Raw genomic sequence first — 15,177 nt, forward strand, 5'->3', positions numbered from 1 at the left:
TTACATTCGACTCACTTAGATCGGATCAATTATAAGTATATATATATTCTAGTCAAGGACCAATCTAAGTAAATTTTTTTACGCTTGATTTCAATTACCAAAATGTAGATATGTCAAAATGGATCATAGACATATGAAAAAAATAAAAAAAATGGATCATAGACCCATTTTTTCACCCATATTTGATGAGATGAGTTGTTGTCCAACTTGATTTTATTCAGTAAACGGGTTTAGAATTAAAAAAAAAAAACCCAAAATAATATAAGCCTTAAATTGGTTCACAACTTACTTATACCCAATCTACCTCCACAACTCTCTCTTCGCTCTCTCTCGCCTTTGCTCGCTTGCTCACTCCGTGCTCTGATCTCAATTTGAGCAGGAGTTTTCAAATATAGAGCGGTGTTTTAGTAACGTAGGGTCGTGGTCGGAGTCGGGGTACCGGGTACCGGTCATTTAATTTATATCGCACGGAAACGGGTCAAACGTGTCGATTCAAGCCGGGCCCATTTTCCATCCGGACCCCCGTCCGTTCGACGGGCCTACCAAAAACGGGCCGTAGCCCGATCCGCCGCAGCACGACGCCGTTCCGCACCCATTCGTCTCTCATCAACATCACAGAATTAGAAAAAGAAGGAAAAAAAAAAATCGAAAACGAAAATCGCTGACCGAAAAGAAAGAGAAGAAAAGGAAAGGGAAAGGGGAAAGGGGAGGGAGAAGAACCCCACTCTCGATCTCGAAATCCAATAAGAACCACCACTCGCTCTCCCCGCATCTCCATTCCCATCTCTCCATCTCGAAATCCAAGTCGATCCATCCATCCCATCGCCATGTCCGCCTCCTTCGACTCCTTCGGCATCGACGGCGACGAGGTGGTGCACGCCGCCGCCGCCGCCGCCCCGACGGGCCACCCCCAGTTCGAGGACCACCACGACGGCGGCGGCGGCGCCGCCTTCTCCTCCGGCTACGGCGGCTACTCCGGCTTCCCCCCCGGCCCCGACGGCGAGGTCGCCGTCGACCGATCGCCGGAGATCTTCGGGTTCGAGGAACCGGGCCCCGGGTACTCCCCGCCCTCGCCCTACGACTCGGTCCACGTGGAGAACGGGAACGGGAACGGGAACGGGAACGGGAGCGTCTTCGAGGGCGGCGACGACGACGACGGGGTCTTCGCGGCGGACGGGCCGATCCTGCCCCCGCCGAGCGAGATGCAGGAGGAAGGGTTCGCCCTGCGCGAGTGGCGGCGGTGAGGGACTTTTTTTTCGAGCGCCGTTGATTTCTGGATTGGGTTTCGGTTTTTGGCCCTCGTGGCTTTCGATTTGGTTAGATCTGGCTTTGGTGTGCTGTTTGATGCTTAGATCTAGGCTCGATTGGTCGGGCCTTGAATTGCTACTGCGTTCGAAATGCGGTGAAATGCGCGCTTGCTGAGCTGCGGTTCGAGCGATAGTTGAAGTGGATTGGCCCTGGTGGCGATCTCGATTCAGAAAGTCTAGGCTTCATTTGATTCAATTCATCATTCGTTATCGGGTTCTCAATATCTCATTCGCTCGTCTGAACTGCTAGTTTGCTAAGATCTGATTCTGAGTTCGCTTTTTTGTTGGACACTTAAGACTTAGAATTTCATTTTCACTTTCTATTTATGCTTGAGTGATAGGGTAATATTGTGGACTTAGGCTTCAGATTGAGGTTCTCTTGTGCAATTTCTTCGAAATCATAGTAGTGTGATTGTTGATCTTGCAGTTGACCCCGGAAACTTTGGAAGGTTAGGTGTTCTTGGATCTAGATTTGGATCTGAGATGAATGTCACCTTTCAACTGGGACTAGCAAATTTGGAAAAAGTCAAGTCCCACTAAAGCGAAACATAGAGTTGTTGGCATGAAGTCCTAGATAGGAAAGAGGAACCTAAAATACATGACTGTCTCTTACCAAGATATCAGGCTTCTCTAGGGGAACAATCAAGCTAGATTTAGTTGACATAGGAAGATGCCAATTCATCTCGAACTCAATCATGGGTTGCTTTTCATATTTGGTCGGCTCAAAAGAATAATATAAACACTCGAGCGCAAGTGACCCCATTCAAATTGAGTAATTAATCATAATTGATCTCGAGAGTGATCTCCAGTTTTTATATTTTATGCAGATAAAAGATTTAGAGTAGATTTTGTTCCAGCTCCAGACCACGATATAATGAAGAAGATGCATTTCGAACTAAACCCCGAATGACTGTCTACAAGATCCATGAAAATCAATACGGTTGAACTTAACTTGGTTTGATGGTTAAGAACTGTGAAGAGAGCCTGCAGCTTCATCTATAGATAGAGAGAGGAAACGAGAAACTGAGAATTGTGAAGAGAGTACCAGTGTAAACTGGCAGATTGGACTCCGTTTTCCTGTTGAACGTAACTTGGGTGATGGTCAAGAACTCAAGCTTGATTGGGCTTAATTTTTTTAGCTTGAGCTCGATTCTATTAAATATCATGCTCGAGCTCGAATGGACTTCACTTGTTCATTATAAGCAAATGTTGACACAAAATTCAGTTAAGCTAAAGCGAAGCTCAAGCTGAAGCTCGTACTAGTCTAAAATCTATATCCGTGTTTTCTATATATATATGCATTCCTGTTTAAAATCAATATCAAAGCTTAAGTGTTTGATTCGGCCTGGAGTTAAGTATTTTCAAGTTTAAGCTTGCTTCGATCAGATACTTGCTGGACTTGAGTTCAAAAGGAGTTGATTCAAGCTTGAGTATTAAGTAAGTTCAATTCAATAGGTGACAACTAGCTGAACTTAGTTCAAGTGTATCAACTTTGAAATTGTTGAGGTGAAAACGTGATCTAATTTCTAAGTAGCTGAACTTAGCTCAAGCGCATCAACCTAAGGGTTTTCTTTTTGAAATTTTGAGGTGAAAACCCGATCTAATTTCTAAGTAGCTGAACTTAGCTCAAGTGTATTAACCTAAGGGTTTTCTTTTTGAAATTTTGAGGTGAAAACCCGATCTAATTTCTAGCTCCTTTGAGTATTTCTTGAATGGCTCTTTTGTTTTGTCCAATTAGTTAGTCTTCCATTCTTTTTTTTTTAAAACTGGACTTTGGTCCCTAAAGCAGCTTAAAATTGCTCTAAAACTTTGCACTGAATGTTGGATCTTGACATGGTGTAATAGTCGCTGACATGGGTGGAGCCCCATGTAATTGGATTATTTCGTGTACATACCCTTGCATACTTCTCGAAAGAGTGATCCTCTCTTACCAGTAGATAATGAGTTGACTCAGTTAAGCCGTCCATTATTACCCTAATAGAGTCATGATTCCTTGGCATCATCAGTACAAGCCTTGCGCGAAAACCCAAGTATGCGCAGTATGGTTTCGACGATGGTAGCGGTGGTAGGATGTTCTGATTATAACAGACTCCTTCGTATGACTGCCTGTTACACTATCTAGATACATGATGCATACAATATGTAAATTTTGACTACTTGATATTTATATTAAAGATTCATATATTTAGTGAGTATTAGTTCTTGTATGTGATGAATTATGTGATGCGTGGAAAGAATTTTAGTTTTACAGATTCTGCTATAGTTATTAAGCGTTTTTTTATTTGTTCAAAAGAAATTGCACTTGCCTTATGTATTCTATTGGGCTGTTGCAGAATGGTTAGACAAACCAAACATATCATTAGTTGTATTTCATTCCAATGTATAAACGAAAAAAAGACTTTATTGAGTCTATTTCAGGTGCGAACTGAGAGAGTATCGACTAGTTTGAGCTTGTGTGGTAAAACTATTTTAATTACTGAAAACTGGAAACGCTTAGATTATAGTAGAGGTAGAAAAGCAATCAAGTCCTTGTAGTCCTCTAGTAGCTTGAATGGCTTGCATCATTTGGTTAGCTTGAAAACTATGACACTCCTAGGTGTTTTGTTGAAACACAGGCGGTGGTGATGATGGTATTGATACTTTTTATAGAGACGTGTATGTAGTTACTAATTGATATGTTTGATGATGGGTCTAAATTTACTGATTGGCCATTAGTTTTGTCTGCATGTCTAGTACTGTGATGTCCTCCATTCTTTCATGGAGAACTTCAGATAATGCTAGTACAATAGGAAGGTTATGATGACTTTTGAAAATAGATATGATTACCCAAAGTCTCCTAACTTTTTTTTTACCAATAGAAGTGTCCGAAATTGATTTTTTCAGAGTCCAAATAAAGCGGTGGCATGGTGCCTGGTTTTCGCTTAAGTACAGTGTAGAAGGGAACTGTAGTATCATTGGAGTGCAAGTAGATTATTTACATGGTTTGACGAATCTTCAAATATGTTGTGTCTGATTCTGTGATATTTTCCAAATTAATTGACCGATGGAAGGTTTTATTCGAGAGATCAGAAGGTTTTTACTCTACTTCTGATGCCTCGTTCTAGCATGTTTACAAATGCAGCATGACCTGCTATGCTATAAACTTATTGTTTATGCGCTTCCATTTGCTTCTGCAGCCAAAATGCACTTTTGCTTGAGGAGAAGGAGCAGCGGGAGAAGGATATGAGGGTCCAGATCATCCTAGACGCTGAGGATTATATAAGAGAATTTTATGAGAAAAGAAAGCTGAATGTTGAAAGCAACAAGACCAACAACAGGGAGAGGGAGAAGGTAAGAAACTCGAAAGTGTCCTCCCATTGACCGGCCATTTCGATAGATTAGTTCCGAGCACGGCAATAATAATGACTTGTGCATGTCTTGCAGTTATTCCTAGCTAGTCAGGAGAAATTCCATAAAGAGGCAGATAAGCAGTATTGGAAGGCCATAGGAGAGCTGATCCCTCACGAGGTTCCAAACATTGAAAAGAGGCGAGGGAAGAAGGACCCGGAGAAAAAGCCAGGGATCACCGTCGTCCAGGGTCCGAAGCCTGGAAAGCCGACTGACCTCTCTAGGATGCGTCAAATACTCGTAAAACTGAAGCACAATCCACCGCCTCACATGATCCCACCTCCACCACCTCCCAAGGACGCAAAAGATGGGAAGAATGCAAAAGACGGGAAGGACAAGGAGAAGGAGAAAGAGAAAGAGAAGGATGGTGCACCAACTGCGAATGGGGCTCCTGGGGCGGCTGCAGCAGCACCTCCTGCTAAAGATGGTGTTAATGGCTCGTCTAGCCCGCCGAAAGAAGCTGCTCCCGCCGAGGAGCAACTCGAGCAAGCGAATGCTTGAGCGTGCTTTCACCCTCGCTTCTCTGAAGCCATGAAGTGCATTATGATTGCTCTCGTTCGTCATGATATCTTTTGATCGACTTATTTTTGTCTATTGAATATTTTTTCTTGAATGTTGTGATTCATTTTTCTCGAGTCTCAGGTATTCTTACTGCTTGGTGCTTTCGTCGTCACGTGTTGCGCAGATGTAGTAGACATTCGAACCGGAGAAACCAGGATATGCGGGTCTGTAACCCAGGGATTGATCGAATTTTACTCCATGTATTGATATATTTGTAGTTTCTCCTCCTCTTCGCCCGAGATCATCACGCAATACTTTATTCCATTTTGGAAGGGCGTGCCTCGGATCTTCACTTTTTCTAGTCTCGTAATAAAATCCTCGTTGTTGTATCTGTGCTCTCTCTCCATCTTCGTTTCGGCTTAAGCTGTGCGGTCGCCAATAATGTTCATTTAGAAGAAGAAAGCTATAGTGGTGAGGCCAATTTGAGAGAAAGCCGATAAGTGACGTGAATATCTCATTCCTCACCTTACCTTTCCTGTATAAAAAGCTCACACAAAACATAAATCGCCAATTTCTACATTGGCCTTCTATCTGTATACCGCGAATCATCAAAGACAGACGTCAAATACATTATGTGATGTTTGAGATTTAAGTATGGCCTTGTAAAGACTGTTAGCACACCCTAGAAAAGGTCCCGATACATCCCGAGTTCGTCAATTTACAATGGTGCCAATGCTGCGTCTGCTGCTCAAAGCGAGCCGGGACAGCTGCACCGATGCCCTCTTTTCAATGTTCATTCACAGGTGATGTGGAATTCGGTGAAAAGGAGAGAACCCATTTCCGGGAGCAATCCAACTCAAGCATAAACATTGTACAACATCTACAACCCCCTTGGAGACAAAACTGATCTTTTAAAAGTCAAAACGGGGAAGGACTTCCCCATGTCCAAAACCTTATACTTGACATTGCCCACATCCAGATAATATCCTTGGCAATAGCAAATGCCGTGTATTGGATCGAAAGGAAGAAGAAGAAGAAGAGCAAAACAAAGCATAAACAACAGCAATTAAGCAATGCAAAAGTAGAAACAATAGAGAGACAAGTTGAACCGCTAGAGAAGATAAAACTACAAATAACAGAGCTCAGCCGCAGGATCAGTTTCAATTCTCATGGAAATACATAAGGAAATTGCAGGAGCTGTACGCCGCTGGTTCACGGATGAGATCGATCCCAATGAGCGCACTCACTAAAAGATCTAAAAGTTATTCTGCCCATTACGATCATTCTCGGTCTTTCTTCTTATCTTTCTTCTTCTTCTTCTTCTTCTCCTCCGATTTATCGCCATCATCATCCCTACCATTACTGATACCATCCTCAGCTTCTTTGTTCTTTTTCTTCTTCTTCTTCTTCTCCAATTTCTCTGTATCTGGAGAAACAGCTTCGGCGGCCTTATCCTTGTGCCCCTTCTTTTCTTTCCGAGCCGTCTCCCCGTCCGAAGACGCATCACCATTCTCTTTGTCCTTCTTCTTCTTTTTCTTCTTCTCTTTCTTCTCGACTTCCACTTCCACCGCATCATCCGTCACCTTCTTAATCTTCACTTTCTCTTCTCTCACGACTTCCTCGACTTCTTCCACCTTTGCCTTTTTAGCAGGAGCAACATTACCATCATGCACCTCTCCGTCCTCATCCTTACTCTTCCTTTTCTTCTCCTTCTTCTCCAAAACAGAACCCTCCCCAACGACGGAAATCTCCTTCTCCGGCTTTGCCGGTTCAGCTGCGGCAGCAAGACTGGCAACCATAGAATCTCCACCAGTTGGGAGAACCACATTCCTAAGCCATTCTTGAGGGGTCTTCTCATTCGGCTTCCCGTGCTTATCCAACTTCCCATCAGCAATCAGTTTCTTCTTCATAGACGCCCTCGGGCCGAGTCCCCACTTCCTTGGATAAGTATCCCGATCCATAACAACCCTCTTAATCTTTGACACCACGCCGTGATCACAAGTCGCCATCACAGCCGTGGTCATTTCAGCAATGCCCAACGCAACAGCCTCACCTTTGGTAGTCATCAGCACGACTTCCTCCCCAACCTCAATATCATTCTCGAACCTCAGCAACCCGGGAATCATCAGCTTCGCACCATAGCAGATGGCATTCACTGCCGAATCCTTCACCACCAACCTCTTGTAGCTCGTCAGCAGAACCTCGAGCGGCATGATTACCCTCCTCAGATAGCTCTCATCCCTATAGTTATCATACAACCACTGCCCGTCCATCACATCGTGCATCGTCACCATGTTATCCTTCTCACCGAGAATCCCCGACCGCACCCTCCTCAGCTCCTGCATATGCCCTCCAACACCCAGAATAAGCCCCAAATGCACGCACATGGTCCTCACATAAGTGCCCGCCTCGCAGGAAATCCAGAAGACGACCAAATGCCGGTCGACGTCGTACTCCAGCAGCTTACTCTCATAAATGGTCCTAATCCTAAGCTGCCTCTTCACGGCGGAGATCAAGGGCGGCCTCTGGAAGACCGCCCCGGTGAGGGTCTCGAGCGCCCGGGCCACCTTGGCGACCTCGGGGACCTTGGAGTGCAGCCTGGCGACGCAGACGTACTCCTTCCCGGCGCCCTGCTGGGACTTGACGAGCCGGGTGGCCCGGTCGATGCACACGATCAGGTTGCCGGTGACCTTGGGGTCGAGGGTGCCGCTGTGGCCCGTCTTCTCGACCCGGAGGATGCGCTTGATCCACGCGACGACCTCGTGGGACGAGGGGTTCGCGGGCTTGTCGAGGTTGAGGATGCCGTACCTGATGTACTCGGCGAGGGGGCGCTTGAGCGGGGAGTAGCCGGAGGGGAGCGGGGTGTAGTGCCCCGTCCGGACGTTGAGGCGGTCGTAGTTCTTGAGCAGGATCGGCCACTGCGAGGTGTCGATGGAGGGCGTGAACGACTGTGGCTTGATCATGTAGTCGCCGCCGGCGTCGTCCTTTCCGGGCGCCGCCGGGTCGCGGTGTTCGGGTTGCTGCTCGCCGCCGCCGCCGTCCTTGGAGCGGTGCTTCTTCTTCTTCTTGTCGGAGCGAGAGATGTCGAGGTCGGACATGGCGAGACGGGTTTCGGGTCGCCGGAGCGACGGTGGGTTTTCTTGGTTAGGGTTTAAGAGTGGAATGAAGGAAGGAGGTGGGAGGAGGGCTTCTGGGTCGTGGGGAAATGGAAGGCTTTTATAAGGAGGTCTTCTTAGGGTTTTAGGGGGATGAGGAGGAGGAGGACGACGACGATGCAGAAAAATGGTGGGGGAGGTTTTGAAGTTGCACCAGATGGGCTTTCTCAGAAAGCCCAGCCCAGGGCTCAGATCATTGATTGGTTGGGATGTGGATTTTCTCACACCCCCTTCCAAATCTTCAAGCAAGTAACGAGAGAGGTGATCATTGAGCGGGATCGGGAGTGGCGGGTCAACGGCCGAGCCTAAGTGTGCCACTTCTTGAGCCCACCCTGTCGTCTAACAGGGTCGGGCTTTTCTGGGTGAGACCCTGACTAGAGACCATCATCAGGCGGGCGCTCTAAGGTCAGACCTAGACTGTTGTCGAAGTTCGCCGTCTCGAAGTTTATGTACTGCTCTTCGGGCGGGCTCCGGGGTAGGTCTGGCTTGGCATGGGCTTAGGCCGGGTTGGTGAGCCGCCGGGTGCCATGATTGTCCGAGCCTACTCATTTCCCATGCAAAGTCTAGGAAGCTAGGATAGGCTACCTTGCTCGTGGCCAAGGGAGCAAGTTCGATAGATAGATAATCTTTCAGTTTTCTTGACGACAAGGCAATGTTTGCCAATAATAATAAGATCATGGAACATGATAGGCGCAAGCATGAAACTTGATGAGTAGCTTAAGACATGAGATTCTTTGCCTGAGGAAAAATGCCGGAGGATCGAATCTGTACAGCGTGACTAAGCCATACATGGTACGAAAACAAATCATGAAATCGATCACCTAACATCATGCAAACTTCATTGTCAACAACCGTTCGAACGAATTAAGACGCATTCTGACAAATGAATCTTGTTAACAAGTGTTCCTGGACACCGATTAAGTATACTAAAATGATGAAAAATTCATCTTTTAAAGTGTTGACTTCATATATCGCATTTCTTGTCGGTGCATCAGAATCTATAAAATTTCTTTGATTAATTGATCTAAACGAAATTCTTAATAAATTAATAATAGCCCTTAAACTTGCAGAAAAAAAGAGAATATAATTTCTCCCCTCATAATTTTCATAATTTCCCCTTAATAATAACAATAATTTGATTTTCCCTTTTTACCGTTCTTTCCGGTTATCGTTTCCCTCTCAATCTTTCCGCCCCCACCATCCCCTCCTCCTCCGCCCCAAGCAGGAGCCAAACGGATCGAAGTCCGCCGCGCACGGCGGTTGATTCCGCCGCGAGCGAGCGACTGCTCTCTCTCCCTCCCACCACCACCGTCGCCTCCACTCGCCACCCAATGAGAACCTCAATCTCTCCGAACCGAACCCAGCTCAATCACCTGCTAATTCCCCATTTCTTCTCACCATCGTCGTCGTCGTCGTCGTCATCGCTCGTCCGTTCTCTATCACCCTCCTCTCATCGGAGAAACCGCACTTTCATCCACACCCATCACCCGAAATGGCTCCGCAGCGCGACCCACGTGGCGTTGCTGTCGGCCAGAACCTCCGCCGCTTCCGGGTCGGCGAGCTATGGCGGGTGGGAAGACTTCGGGCCCTCTGACGGCTCCGGCCGCCCCGGCGAGTCGACCCAGTTGCGGAAATTCTTGGTCTCTGTCGGAATCGACGACCAGAGGCACGTGTTCATGTTCGCCTTGGGGCTTGTCTGCGCGCTGGCCATTTCTAGAGTAAGGGTTTCTTCCATAGTCATATTCCCCGCTTGCGTCTCGGTTTTTGTGGTCGGGTTCTCGCTTGGTTTGGTTCGCGGCGGAATTGTGGCAGAGGCGGTTGGGAGTAAGAGGCGGTCGAAAGAGGACGTGCTTAAGGTTTACGGCGAGAAGTGGCGGATATTGGTGGATTTTTTGGATGAATTAGATGTTAGAGTTAACCATTTAATGAGTGATGTTAGGAGTTCTATGGAGAGTAAAAGAGTTGGATTGAATGATTTGGAAAGTTATGTTCAAGAACTTCAGATGATCAGTTCATCGGCTTCAAATGTTAGAGATAACATGCGTGGCTCTTTAGCTAGTTCTGGGAACTCCAGCGGCTCGTTAATTGAGAATGAGAAGTCAAATAAGAAAAGGAAAGACCATGGACAATTCGGGTTTCTGTTGTTGGAATCCATGGGGGGCCTATTTAGTGGAAGTTTGGGTGGTCTAAAGCCTAACAAAATAAAGGATAGTATGAAAGAAGAGAACCTGGGGAGTGTGGTGAAGGATGATGCTATTGAAGGTGCTCCAAAAATGGCATCTGAAGTAAATCATGGTCATAGAAGTTCAGGTTCATACGAAGATGTGGTACATAGGCAAAAAATTTATCAGGGTGGAAGAAGAACAAGAGAGGTTATGGAAAATGGAAGTATGAGTTTGGATGAGGAGGGTGGGAGTACCAGAAATTATGTCAACAACATGAGGAGGTCTAATTACCACACAGACAGCTTTCATTCCTTAAATAGTCAATATGTGTACTCGAAGGAAAGACACAGTTATAAATCTCAATCACAGGAACCCCGTGATAACCAGCTTGATTTTGTGGATTTTGACATGAAGACAAAACATGTGGAAACCGAGGCTTCCATTGTGGAAGACCAGTTGCTTCAGAAATCTGAGAGATATTATGCATCTCGCCGAAGCAGCGAAAGGAGGAAGGTGCAAACTTACCAATCTCAAGTGAGAAAAGAGACAATGAATTCCCAAGATGATCTCTTTTTTGTTGACCACCGGTCTGAACTCGAGGGAGATGTTAGTTCGATGTCCTCTCCCAATATTTTAGATGACATGGAGTTTGATAGGTATCTAACAGAAGCAAATAACCTTCTAAAGCAAGCCAAGGAGTTGGTGAGGGGAAGACATGATGAAGAGCATGCAGAGGCCATCCTTTACGAGTCTGCGGGATTGCTCTCTAGAGCGATAGCCATGAAACCGATGAGCTTGTTGGCCGTGGGTCAGCTGGGTAACACCTATCTACTCCATGGAGAACTGAAGTTGAGAATTAGTCGTGATTTGAGAACTTTATTAACAAGCGGCGAGTCATACTTCGAGAAACGAGTAAGAATTGGAGGCAGTGGTGGCCACCATTTCTCCAGCAAAGATAAAATTGGGTCTGTCCTTGTTCAGGTGTGTGAAGAGTGTGAGGAACTTCTTGTAGAAGCTGGCAGAAAGTATAGGCTTGTATTGTCAATTGATGGGAATGATGCTAGAGCCTTATACAATTGGGGTCTTGCTCTATCCTTCCGTGCCCAGTTGATTGCAGACATAGGACCAGTAAGCATTTTCCGTGTACATACTTTACTGTTCTAAGACACTATGGTTAGCATCTCATATGCATTTAAATGGCGAAATTTGTTATCTTCAAATTATGCCTCTTTGAATTTCAGGAAGCAGCTTTTGACGCAGACAAAGTGTTTATGGCTGCAATTGACAAATTTGATGCGATGATGTCTAAAGGAAACGTATATACTCCAGATGGTAAATTCCTATCCCTTCTTGGCTCCTGAAAGTCTGGTATCTCACCATTCATGATGATTATAGGGTTTAACATTGTCTTCTTTGCCCCCACACCGAATGTTGAGATGCTAAATAGGTTGAAGAGAATAGACATAGATATTTGCACTAGTGGTATGTTCCTTATAAAGCTCGATGCATTATAAATTGTTGGAAATAGGGAGAAGCTGGTAGTTCCGTTGAATGATTACTGAAGATGATACTTACTTAGAAGTCTACAGATAGAATCTTTTGAAATGTAATTACCGGTGCAAACAGTAAACATGTTTTCCATTTGAGAAATTATTCTGGTGATAATCATTTCCTAGCTGATCCTCACGTAGTGCACATTTCTATCATCTTTTACTAATAATATTTGTATTATTCTGATGTAAATTCACAAATCCAAAAGTTTGTCAAAGTTTTACATGTTATTTTTAGATGTATGTGAGACTATGCTGTCTATATATAAAATAGGAGGGGAGGTGGGAGGAGAGAGATGGAAATAGGAAAAAAATACTATATAGATGTTTGAGACTTTGTATATTATTATGGATGACATATTTTACGAGGTGAAAAACTGCAAATTGAGGGAGTGGAAAGATAAAGAGAATCTTATCTTGTGAGTCAAGGAAGATGGCATGATTCTAATCTCATCCATACTGGGCCCAAGTATGAAGTTTCATTGTGGCTCAAATTTTCTTTTAGTTTTTCTTAATTTGAGTTATGCAGCCTTGCTGGGACGAAATTTTTCATGATACTTGGAAGATTTTTGTTTTATTCGTTTAAGAAGATTTTTAGGGTAGAGGGTGGGTCAATCCAAGGCATCACTCCTATAATGTACAGGCATATGACCTCGCTGATCCAAGGGTCAGGCTATTCTATAGTTTTCTTTTCAAGTGCCGAATGTGTACTTATAGCCTCTTACATTCATATATAATTAGGGCAGCCCGGTGAACGGAGCTCCTGTGATACCTGGGGTCTGGGGAAAGGTCAGACCACTTTGGTCTAAGGTACGCAGCCTTAGCTTGCAATTTTTGCAAGAGGTTGTTTCCACGACTTGAACTTTGACCTCCAGGTCACATGGCGACAACCTTATCCTTTCACCAATTCGACCCTTCAGTCTCATACACGCTTATGTACTGAAAAATCATATAATAGTAAAAGGTGAAGAAGGAGAAAGGACGTGTCCCTAATGATTGCATGTGGCACCACGAATTCGGAAGCTATTTTGCTACTAGCACCACAATAACTTGTGAATAAGATGATGCCAGAACAACAATCTATCTTCTGGAAATACTATTTGTCACCTCAATAGTAATCGATGGTTATACAGGACTGTGATTAGGGTAAAGAATTTGCATTTAAAGTGGTGCATGCTCTACGTCTGTAATTGGGAAGTCTAACACAATAGCAAGGAAAAAAGAAGTTGTCGCTAACAAGGCACCAAACTTTTTGGATGGATTTTTGTGTACCGCATAAGAAACTTCTTTTAGTCATTTAAAGACAAGTCTACATATCTAGCCAATTATAGACAAGTCATGTATAGTATATTAACAACTCTAATGATAAGTAATGTTACTTGATAGATTGCTAATCTGATGGGATTAGGTCATACCAGGAATCTGCATGGAAAGAAAAGGAATAGGAACTAAGAAAAAAAGAAAAAAACAAAGTTTTTCTACTTGTTTCTGGGGAATGCTTAAAGTCTAACCAGCTTGAGACATGGCACATTGAAGATTTCTTCTTTTGTGTAGAGCTTGAACATAAAACTAGGTGGATGATGGTAAACTCTCGGCAGTTCACACTGTATAAATGCTGATATCCTATTTGAACTTGCAGCTTTGTTCAGATGGGGTGTGGTATTGCAACAGAGATCTCGCTTACGCCTGAGAAACAGTTCAGAGAAAGTGAAGTTGCTTGAGCAAGCAAAGAGACTATATGAAGATGCACTCGATATGGACTCTGACAATTCTCGTGTAAGGGAGGCCTTATCCTCATGCATACTTGAGCTGGACTATAAGCGCTCATTGTAGCATTAACAGCAGAAAGTCACAGGAAACATTATGCTTTCACTATCTATGCCCTATGTGTTGGGCCTGAAATTTTCTCTCCCCAATAATTATCTGAAAACTGTGCTTTAGGCGGGGCACTCTTTTATGTACTGCATATCTGTGTAAGTAGGTTAATAAATGAGGAAATAAGATGCAGGGCAATTGAAGCAAAGCCAAATAATCACAATAAAGTGACACTGTTTCTGTTTTGTGCTCGACCCAATTGGTGTCTGAAGAGTATATCAGTAATGAAAACCGTTTGGCTGACTCTGGATTTATCTTAGTGTGGCAGGAGTCAGTTGAATCTTGAAGTTTCACTTCCAATCTTTCATGGCTATTCTGGTTGTCCATTGTTAGCAAGCAAATTGCACGTCTCCTGTTAACCATAATACTTTTGGCTTAGTGATTTGTGTAACTCGTCTTTTTTGTGAACTGTAGCACCATGACAGACATTAAAAATGCTATATATTTTAGTTTATTTTCTCTGTAATGTGGCTCTTGTACATTACAGAGAAATTCACATGCACTGAATCACATGTCTGCCTCATATCTGCTGCCCTTGAGCCAAAACGTAACATGCATATTTCTCCAAGATATCCAGTCTCCATATGTGGATGAAATCCACTTTCCCATCAGTTTACAATGATAGATTCTGATGGGAAACTTTTGATGCTGGTGGCGACGGAATGATTTTGTCGAGTTGAAAACGGACAGGTACGGGGTGTGGCAAGAAGACCCTTTGTTGAGTTGTAAGTAAATTTGAAACTGAACTAAAGAACCTAATTATTAGTCATATTAGATGTCAAGAAGACGAGAGTTTCTTGACATGTACATCTTAGAGAAGCAATGTCAGCAACTCTTGGGACCAGTCACTGGTGGTAAAGGGAGATTGCAGCTGTGGCAATGGAGATGGAAGGCTATAGTACTAGCGGAGTCGAAGTCGTGGTGGTGGAATAGTTGGTGATGGCTGTGAAACCGCGAGGTGGTGTCTCATGGTGATTGTGAAAAAGGCAGAGTCGAGCCGTGGCGGTGGTTGCGTCTAGCTGGTAGTACTTTATCTACAGAAATTTTGTTGACATGAGGTTTGGAGCACTATTTGAGAGCTAAAGTCCTTTCTGAAGGAAAAACTCTCAATTCAAGAAAAGTTTAGCTGCAATTGGATTAAGTTTTTTATTTTGGGAAGTGCAGAGCTTTCAATTTATCTAATTTACTTATAATTATATATTTTGATTTGATAAGAACTTCACAAAATTTGAAGCAC

At 44.2% G+C, this 15,177-nt stretch overlaps 3 protein-coding genes across 3 annotated transcripts; 2 read left to right on the top strand and 1 right to left on the bottom strand.

Moving 5' to 3' along the window:
* Positions 1-758: 758 nt before the first annotated feature.
* LOC115686689 (clathrin light chain 1-like) lies at positions 759-5,483 on the top strand. The gene is made up of 3 exons (XM_030612061.2): positions 759-1,240; positions 4,484-4,637; positions 4,731-5,483. Exons 1-3 carry the CDS (start codon positions 828-830, stop codon positions 5,193-5,195), a joined length of 1,032 nt encoding a protein of 343 aa, XP_030467921.2. The 5' UTR covers positions 759-827; the 3' UTR covers positions 5,196-5,483.
* Positions 5,484-6,243: 760 nt separating this feature from the next.
* LOC115686692 (H/ACA ribonucleoprotein complex subunit 4) lies at positions 6,244-8,446 on the bottom strand. Its single transcript, XM_030612072.2, has one exon. It carries the CDS (start codon positions 8,291-8,293, stop codon positions 6,476-6,478), a length of 1,818 nt encoding a protein of 605 aa, XP_030467932.2. The 5' UTR covers positions 8,294-8,446; the 3' UTR covers positions 6,244-6,475.
* Positions 8,447-9,490: 1,044 nt separating this feature from the next.
* LOC115686673 (uncharacterized) lies at positions 9,491-14,124 on the top strand. Its single transcript, XM_030612041.2, has 3 exons — positions 9,491-11,643; positions 11,757-11,847; positions 13,705-14,124. Exons 1-3 carry the CDS (start codon positions 9,682-9,684, stop codon positions 13,896-13,898), a joined length of 2,247 nt encoding a protein of 748 aa, XP_030467901.2. The 5' UTR covers positions 9,491-9,681; the 3' UTR covers positions 13,899-14,124.
* Positions 14,125-15,177: the final 1,053 nt, after the last annotated feature.

The sequence above is a fragment of the Syzygium oleosum genome, unplaced genomic scaffold (genome assembly GCF_021117445.2).
Source record: "Syzygium oleosum isolate NSW1041296 unplaced genomic scaffold, Sole_v2.1 Sole_v2.11, whole genome shotgun sequence".
Classification (NCBI taxonomy): Eukaryota; Viridiplantae; Streptophyta; class Magnoliopsida; order Myrtales; family Myrtaceae; genus Syzygium; species Syzygium oleosum.

Bases quoted from the DNA above. Each gene is read 5' to 3' on its own strand.
- LOC115686689 (XM_030612061.2), top strand. From the start codon at position 828: ATGTCCGCCTCCTTCGACTCCTTCGGCATCGACGGCGACGAGGTGGTG. The intron at 1,241-4,483 runs GTGAGGGACTTT...TTGCTTCTGCAG, and splicing joins GCCCTGCGCGAGTGGCGGCG to CCAAAATGCACTTTTGCTTG. The intron at 4,638-4,730 runs GTAAGAAACTCG...CATGTCTTGCAG, and splicing joins ACAACAGGGAGAGGGAGAAG to TTATTCCTAGCTAGTCAGGA.
- LOC115686692 (XM_030612072.2), bottom strand. From the start codon at position 8,293: ATGTCCGACCTCGACATCTCTCGCTCCGACAAGAAGAAGAAGAAGCAC.
- LOC115686673 (XM_030612041.2), top strand. From the start codon at position 9,682: ATGAGAACCTCAATCTCTCCGAACCGAACCCAGCTCAATCACCTGCTA. The intron at 11,644-11,756 runs GTAAGCATTTTC...TTTGAATTTCAG, and splicing joins TGATTGCAGACATAGGACCA to GAAGCAGCTTTTGACGCAGA. The intron at 11,848-13,704 runs GTAAATTCCTAT...TTGAACTTGCAG, and splicing joins AAACGTATATACTCCAGATG to CTTTGTTCAGATGGGGTGTG.